General features: G+C 40.2%; 2 protein-coding genes across 2 annotated transcripts; one reads left to right on the top strand and one right to left on the bottom strand.

The window, feature by feature from the left end:
* Nucleotides 1-1,518: 1,518 nt before the first annotated feature.
* LOC125242169 (cytochrome b-c1 complex subunit 9-like) lies at nucleotides 1,519-2,469 on the bottom strand. The gene is made up of 2 exons (XM_048150876.1): nucleotides 2,251-2,469; nucleotides 1,519-1,639 (listed from the first exon to the last, which is right to left on the bottom strand). Exons 1-2 carry the CDS (start codon nucleotides 2,389-2,391, stop codon nucleotides 1,604-1,606), a joined length of 177 nt encoding a protein of 58 aa, XP_048006833.1. The 5' UTR covers nucleotides 2,392-2,469; the 3' UTR covers nucleotides 1,519-1,603.
* Nucleotides 2,470-3,130: 661 nt separating this feature from the next.
* Nucleotides 3,131-6,884, top strand: LOC125242153. Its single transcript, XM_048150863.1, has 6 exons — nucleotides 3,131-3,281; nucleotides 3,682-3,873; nucleotides 4,349-4,542; nucleotides 5,201-5,339; nucleotides 5,898-6,031; nucleotides 6,149-6,884. The coding sequence occupies exons 1-6, from the start codon at nucleotides 3,212-3,214 to the stop codon at nucleotides 6,842-6,844; spliced, it is 1,425 nt and encodes a 474-aa protein (XP_048006820.1). The 5' UTR covers nucleotides 3,131-3,211; the 3' UTR covers nucleotides 6,845-6,884.
* Nucleotides 6,885-8,389: the final 1,505 nt, after the last annotated feature.

Here is an 8,389-nt window from a genome sequence, read left to right as displayed (position 1 = left end):
TTAATATTTTTTTCTGACAAGTCTATGACCAAGAATTTCCTAGATTTTTTCATTCCACGTCCATCTTTCATGAAGAGCCAATGCCAAGTGATTGGTTCGCCAATGTGTAAACAGCGGCTCTTATCTTGGCCAAGGGGTTTCACAAAGGGCTGGTGGAACCGTTGGCCATGTGTGTACAGGGGCCATACAATTTAAAAAAATGTTATTTGTTGTACAAGGGGCACAGTTGTTTTTAACCCCACATGCTAATATTTATTGCATATTAATAGCTTATGGAATTATAAATGTGAAAGTAATTCAAGTCTGCCTGTTACCTTAACAGGCAGACAGCCTTAAGGTTGATGAGTCATCAACCTTAAGGCCGCTGAACTGATTTAGGTGAAATATGGTATAGAATCGAAATTACTTAGAAGAATGGGTAAGACTTGGGGATTTTTCATCAGTAATCATCTCATCATCATCATTCCTCACATTTGAAGTGACAGGCAGAAGCTAGTAATATCACAAGTGCCAAAAATAGTTAAACAAATAAACGCAACTAATTGTGACGTTATCTGAATGGGGACCTTATTCTCGATGGCGCTTACGTCCGGCGGCGTTGTATTTGTATATGAACATCGCTCATAACACCGTAAGCGCCATCGACGATGAGGTCCCTTTACCCAGATAACGTCTCAATTAGAGGAAGATCTATTCAAATTCATTACCCAGAAACCAAACCAACTAACTAATTTGGCCGTGCGCTCCAAAGAGGATCGTGGCCTCCAAAATGAGAGCATGCCATACACATAAAACGATACACATACTTAAATGGGTCAGGTAAAATATTTCTATTGGCTTATTACTCTATCGGGATAGAGTAGATGACATACCTAAGCCAAGTAAAGAAATGTCTCAAATCACTTGCAAGTAATTGTCGGCCAAGCCAGAGCCAGTCAACAAACATGTGATCGGAGTCTTTCTTACTTACTGGCCAAAGTGTGTATACTATTTTTCTGTTCAATGGAGCCGGGATGCTATAACTTAGTTTAGCGCAGCTGCCTGACACATTCCGGCTGGAGGATAGAAAATGTTATATAATTATATCAATACAGGAATATGTTTCCAGAAGTACATATTCTGTAGATGTCGTGTTGTGCACAATAATATTTTTCATTATTTTCTTTTATAGGTTGTAAGAAATGTTTACTAATCTAGTCATTTTATTGAGACATTTAAAATCATATTACTATATGACATGACATTGTTAAATAATTAGTGAGATAAATATATCCTAAGGTTGATAGTCCACTATCATATGTTTATCATAGAAATATGATCATAGGTCTGTATGCCTCCTTGGCTCCCTTTTTCTCCACCGTGAAGAAAAAGGACGGCATATTGCCTATGATCATATTTCTGTATGCCTCTCTTTTTCTCCAACGTGAAGAAAAAGGGCGGCATGTTGCCTATGATATCAGATTTCTATGACAAACATATGATAGTGGACTATTGGCCTAAGGCAAAAGAAATAACTTGTTTATTTTTAAGTAATGTTTAATTAAATCACATTCTTCTCAACAAAATTAGCTAATAAATTAATCCATTTCATGTTGTTGTTTCATTACTTGTATTTGGCCTCAATGTCCTTCCAGAGTTTCTGAAAAAAAAGAACAAGTTTTGTTAATACTGATACAGGTGAAAATAAAGAAATTGCAATTTCCAAAAACTGAGGTGATAAAATTCTGATCTTCTGACTATTCCATTGTATGGGTAATGGACATACAAAATTTTACTTTTTGATTAATTTAGTTGCAAAAGGTTAACATTATTTGGACACAAAATAATTTCAGAAAGTCGTCCAATTAGACTTCTTATGTCCTCTGCTTTTAGCTTTTATTTAACCCATACTACATGCAATGCCATGTACCTAAATATTTTAACACAAGTACAATAAAGTGACCACATCAAACAGTAACTAATGCTCAGTTACGACTTATAACGTTTCCTCTAGATAGACAGGCTAATGCCTATTGGTTCAGTTACTGACGTTACTGTAGCTTCTGTAAGAATTAAGAAGCTATTGGATATGGAAATCTTGTCTCGTAACCTCAAGGGCACACCTAACATAAAATAACAGGCTATAGTAAGGATATTTTTTTTAAAGTGGGTAAGTAATTAATTGCAGTTAATACTAAAATACAATTGATTTAAATTGAGAACAAACGAGCAATGATCATCTAGACAAAAATTATATAACAAAATACTCACTCCCTTGTTTATACTCTCGAAGATGGAAACTGCTACTAAATCGAACGTTCGCTCAAAGAAGAAGGTACCGCCAGCGACGACCAGGAGGAACGTCGATGTTCTTTTGAACAGGGAGCGGTTTAGCGAAGCCAAGAGAGACATTTTCGCAGGAAATCTCTTCTCGTACGTCGAAAGGTCTCGCAAAATTTTCTGACAGCAATAGACAAGATAAAAGCAAGTGTCAAAAGGGTTGCCATATGTGGCACGGCGATATTAAATAACCAAAGACAAAAATACAAATAAGCCTTGTTTGCACGTTCGGATTAAATAATCGTCTAACAAGAGTGGGTGCGGAAATAAAATATTTTTATTTAATTGTTGTCGCTTGTTCAAACTGTACTATTTTCTAGTAGAAGTAGTGTGAAATTTCTGTTATACAGACAGGTAGACTGTCTGGAAACGACTTATATTTATTTTATATTCTGGCAAACTCTCGGCAATCCATTTCCGGCGCTTTTAAAATATGGCGCAGGATTTAAAAATATCGTTGGGAATCTGGTTGATGCAAGATCAGGACAAACTTGCTGTTTATATTTTGATTTAGCTGTTCTTTTGTTGTAAAATTTTCTGTTTATAAACATGCACTATACATGTACCTACATTATTTTCGTCACACGTCCTATCTGTACAGTCCGCACTTTATTTACCTAGACGTCCACTACCTACAGTCAGCTGCGAACAGTCCAATACTGACGATTGTATCGATATAGTGTGCATATTTCATGTTTTATGAGATGTTGTTAAATTCTGTATCAGAAAGGTCGAAATCGGTCGAATAAAAAGTAGGTAGGTACTTATGTAAAATACACTCGCACGGCGATTACGAAATTCAAGTTATTCAAGCCGACATTCAATTTCTATTTCACAACAACATTGAGAGTAGTGAAATCTACGTGACTAGTATAGGTCGTAAATTGTGACTATGGTGTGGAGAGTTTCTATTTACATATTATTTTTATTTTACCGCATTAGCAATGGTCAAATTCAACTTGGTATGTTATATATTTCAAACTGAGGCGGATGAGGTGGTTTATAATGATGTTAACAAAAACGTTTTGGGACAGTGTAGCCTGGTTTACCTTCTCAGCTGAAAAGTCCGATAGCAGTCTAATCAGCAATCTCTCTAACCAACGGAGTTTCCAGAATCACATGGATTGTAGCCCGTGAAGGTTACAAAAGTTACAACTTACAACCCGAAAGGAGTGCAACCTGTACCAGGTGCAAAAATGCCCAACACGTTTGCCACGTTGTCAAGTTAGATGGTGCCGAAGATTTGCAATAGGCACTGTTTAAATGTTGTAGTGGTTATAACATCGCCATATTACAGGCACTTTTACGGGTGGATCCACCAAAACCACGATTTTACATAACGTTATAACTTGTTTATTTTAGTATCCGCCGTAAATGAAACAAATGCAAAGAAGTTGTTAAGTGAAGACGTAGGAGGGTCTATAAAAACCTTAAAAGCCAAAAAACCTGATGATAGCAGCGTGCTGCTGCCTTCACAATGGGCACTGGGGCCCGAGGGGACTCCTCGTTGGCCCAACGGAGAGATCAAGGTCTATATCGACAGCGATTCTTATGGTAAGCAACTTCATTGCTTCGTTTGCAGCGTTCCGTAGTCTAGAGACCCAGTAGATGCAAACCTTAAAACCATGTGTGGAAGGAAGAAGGAAGGAGCGAAGCATCTAGGTACTTCCACCAATGACTATTACACGATTCTTCGTCACGAGGGAGTCATAGTTGACTAAAGATATCTTTTAGGGCCTCCACAGACGGGAGACAAAACTGTTTTGTCTCCGTCGTATTTGTATGAAAAGTTGCGTCGCCTCGTGTGCGCACCTTCATACTAGCCCATAGACCGGACCGAGCGACGGAGACAAAACAATTTTGTCTCCCGTCTGTGGGGGCCCTTAGTGGATCCATTGTCTTCAGTTACGCCATGTCTGGTCATGGTTGCGTCCGCAGCTATGCTTCGATATATTCGATTGTTTTAATTTCGCAAAAAAAAAAATACCATTACACGTACTTACCTCATCTAATATCAGTTTTACGGCAGGTCAAGGGATTTTGGCCCGCGTGCTTATGATACTTAGCAAAATCCAAAGCTACGACAGCCACCTCTGCCCCGAAATTACGAAGTTAGAGGAGAAGCCGACAGGACCGGTTGATGGCAGCTGGTTGCACGTCACCAATCCGGACAGAGTGAGGCCGTGCGTCCACGACGCGGGAGTCGATGACAATGGGGAGATTGTAAGTAGGACTTCAGTAGATGACGTATACTAATAACAAGAAAAGAAAGAAAGAAAAAAAATATTTGTTATAAAAAACACATAGGTACAACCAAGGATGATTTGATAGGATTTACATCTTCATACTAAGAATCGTACCTCGATTTTTCAGCGCCACCTATTAAATACTATCATAACTACACTTGATGACGGCGCCTACTTTATTTTTTTCAAAATGTGTATTGACATGATAATAAAATAAAGTGTCATTTATTTTTATAAAAAACCCTCTAACATAAAGGGTCGGTCCTAAGCCGGGCGCCCTCCCACTTAAAGTGTCGGATGAAGCCCGACGCACGCGGTACTAAGCCGGGCGCCTTCGGCGCCCTCTAACTTAAAAGTGTTGGGCGAAGCCCGACGCACGCGGTCCTAAGCCGGACTTAAAGTGTCGGGCTGTGTCGGGCAAAGCCTGACGCACACAGTGTGTCATTTCTTTAAAAAAAAAACACGCAAAAATATTTGGGGAAAATATGATTTTGGCCACTTCCAGGCTGCGAAACAGCGGCATCTAGTTTTAAGCCTAAAAGGCCCATACATTTCAGGGGTACGCTTTTTTGTATGGGCTTTGTCAGTCCCATTTGTCAGTTGTCAGTACTAATCGATGTTTATGTCATATCCAGAAAGTAGTGTTAGGATACGACTGTCTGAAGCCGCGGGAGATTCTGCACACGCTCCTGCACGGGCTCGGGTTCCGAGATGAGATCCAGCATCCGCAGCGGGACCTCTTCGTCAGGGTCATGTGGGAGAACATACAGCCAGGTACTGAAACCATAGACTTTTCAATCTTTCTGTGGTCGTCCTAGATGCTAAGCGCCATATCCGAAAACCGCGACTTATGCCCTCCGACACGTATACCCACAACTCGAATGGACAGCTCCACTGTAGGTTGCGACGTGTGACCGCATCTTTAAAACCAAATTTGCTTTTGCGACCCACATCAGAGCATTACATTATCCGGATATTGTTGGAGTCGCCTTTGCCGGATTCGACAAGGAAGGAATAGGTAAGTGTGGTCGTCCTATTACAACGCGACTACATATACACGATTATTAAAAGTATGCGCGAGCGCACACGCACACATTTAATTCAAGTGAATGATCTTCAACTTGCGATACTTAGTCACATGGCCCCTAGGTTGTGACAAGACTTATGGCCAAAGACGTATTCCCAGATTTGCGTCACTGCACGCCAAGCGAGGAACACAAATGAAGTTATACCGAACACATCCCTCGCAACAATTTGTCGTGTAGGTTTTTGAATCTAGGTTCTAGTCCTATTAAAAGTTTTAAGAATGTTCAAAAACTACAATACTTTCAGCCTTTCGATCGATGTTCCGAATCCAGTCAGTGGAGACGAATGACGCCGGTTTGATGGAGTACGATCCCATGAGTGTGATGCATTTCCACGATCGAGCCTTCAGCCTCAACGGCCACCCTTCCATCATGCCTATGGTAACTTCCTTTTTTGCGCTCTTATTGCGTATACATAGGTAAAGCTTTTTTGCTCATGTGAGGAAATCCTTTTAAGTTAGGAGACCCCAAAAATTATAACTTAATATTTTTGTAAAGCTTCCAGGATTGAGAGTAGAACCGTCGGACGAACTGTCTCATCTAGACGGATTGAAGATCAAAAGAATGTTCAGTCACGAATGCAAGAAACGTCTAGTCAACACCATAATACACCAAACATGCGCCCAATTCGATGAACTAAGAGGAGAGGAAGTACCAAATAATGGCAATGGCTGTCCTCCTGTAAATGGTGGGGGTAATTCTGGAAATGGAGGGGGTGCGGGAGGACTTATAATACCTGGCAACGATGTCAAAGTTGATAAAGAAAGTGGTGAATACGAAGGAGAACTTCATGATGACAGTGATGAGACGGGAGCGAATGATGGTGTTAAAGGCTATATTATGCCCGCCAAGTCTGATAGTGAGTATGATCCGTGGGGAGGAAAAAGTGGTGTCCAACAAATACCCTACAAGGATGGTAATAAACCTGTTGATAAGATTATGATACCGGGCAATGATGTAAAAGTAGACAATGACGCTGATGCACAAGTGGCCGATAGTGGAGTCGCCGACGATAACAATAAAGATGTACCAGTAGATGACGGGGACGAAAATGAAGGCGTCGACGAAACTCTTGGGGACACCAAACCAACTAAGCCTGGAAAAAAACTTAAAAAGCTTTTAGGTAAAAAACTACACAATAATTATAATAATATTCCACAAGACGAGGCTATTGTCGTTGGGTACGAATCATAAAATAGCTACATTATTATTCAAATAAATAAAACATTACGTATCCTGTTTTTTTTTATTCAATCTTATTGGGATTTCTTAGTACCTTACCTTATCAACAATCCCGACTAATATTATTACAATTGTATAAAATTAACTTTGTGAAAAAAATTGCGTGGTGCTTATTCACACAGCAATTAAGACAAGACATGCCTAATCACGTTTCGGATTTGTCAGCTGAAGTAGGTGGCTTTGTTACGGTACGGCTTTGTAATAGTTTACAAAGAAATAAAACTCTATTACTATGGGCAAAATATATTGTCTATTTACAGTTAAAAAACAAATAAAATGCTGGTACGAACACTTGTTAAATAAACATGAGTACCTACTGACTACTGAACTGAGCTCATACAGTAACAAACTATACGGAATGATAACGGTTAAAATAAACAAACATATTTTTTTACTTTTGCCACCAATTTGGCATTAGTTTTAGGTACACCTAATATTATTATTACATGGTTTTATAGACCTGTGACTCATCGTAAAGTCCCAAAATTTCTCAATATAGGCTCCATATGTGCTATATTAATAAACATAATAAGACTCTCTACCTCTGGCTTGCCTTGGCTGGCCGTCCAGAGTGGAGTCGTTAGGGCTACATGCCCCAGGGGTGGAAGTGAAAATTTGCATAAGACGCGAGTTGGTACAGTGGCTTAACAGCCACTGGGCAGAAAGCGGTGTACACCTCTCGACACCCTTGAGTTCTCACACCGGTGTTGCCCTTGAGCCATCTTGGATGTCGCTTTTTGTGGGGGCCCATCTTGTGGGGACGAGTCACCGTCTGCCGGAAATAAAATTGGATACCGTTTTATTAGGCAGGCGTCCGGTTTTTTATCCATAGCCCAGTATTTAGTCCATCACTTTCATCAAAATAGACTAGTTCATTTTAGATTCCATTAGTTCTCAAATAGTCCTTACACCCTGGCGGGTGTTGCCTCTGCGTGTGTCCCATGATACGGGCAAGGGCAACATCCGCTCGGTGTACCCCTTACATTACATTAAAGTGTCGAAAGGGCCTCTACGCGTTGGCTTCGGCCCCGCGCACGCCTCCCAAAGGTCCGGAACACCATTGTTCCGTGATGGGAAAAACATAATAACTTATTAGCTTTTTTTTATAAGCGCTGGTCACGACTAATTCCAATAAGGCCTAGTTGCCCTTTGGGTTGGATGGCCAGATGGCAGTCGCTTTCGTAAAACTAGTGCCTACGCCAAATCCTGGGATTAGTTGCCACAGCGGACCCCAGGCTCCCATGAGCCGTGGCAAATGCCGGGATAATGCAAGGACGATGATGAACTTAGCTTTTTTGATTTAACTTGAATTTAGCTAGATTGATAGCGAAGGTCCGACTCATCCAAGCCATGCCGATCCATGTTTTCCGTTTTCAAAATGAAATTTTCAAAAATCTGTGAATATTTCCAGCGTGTTTAAAATTTGCGCAACTTACTCATACATTATTTAATAGGTATGTATTTTTGGTCCACAAATTAATTTGTCAATAAAATGAA

This window comes from Leguminivora glycinivorella, unplaced genomic scaffold (genome assembly GCF_023078275.1).
Source record: "Leguminivora glycinivorella isolate SPB_JAAS2020 unplaced genomic scaffold, LegGlyc_1.1 Scaffold10, whole genome shotgun sequence".
In the NCBI taxonomy this organism is placed as follows: domain Eukaryota; kingdom Metazoa; phylum Arthropoda; class Insecta; order Lepidoptera; family Tortricidae; genus Leguminivora; species Leguminivora glycinivorella.
This window is presented reverse-complemented; position numbering and strand designations above follow the sequence as displayed.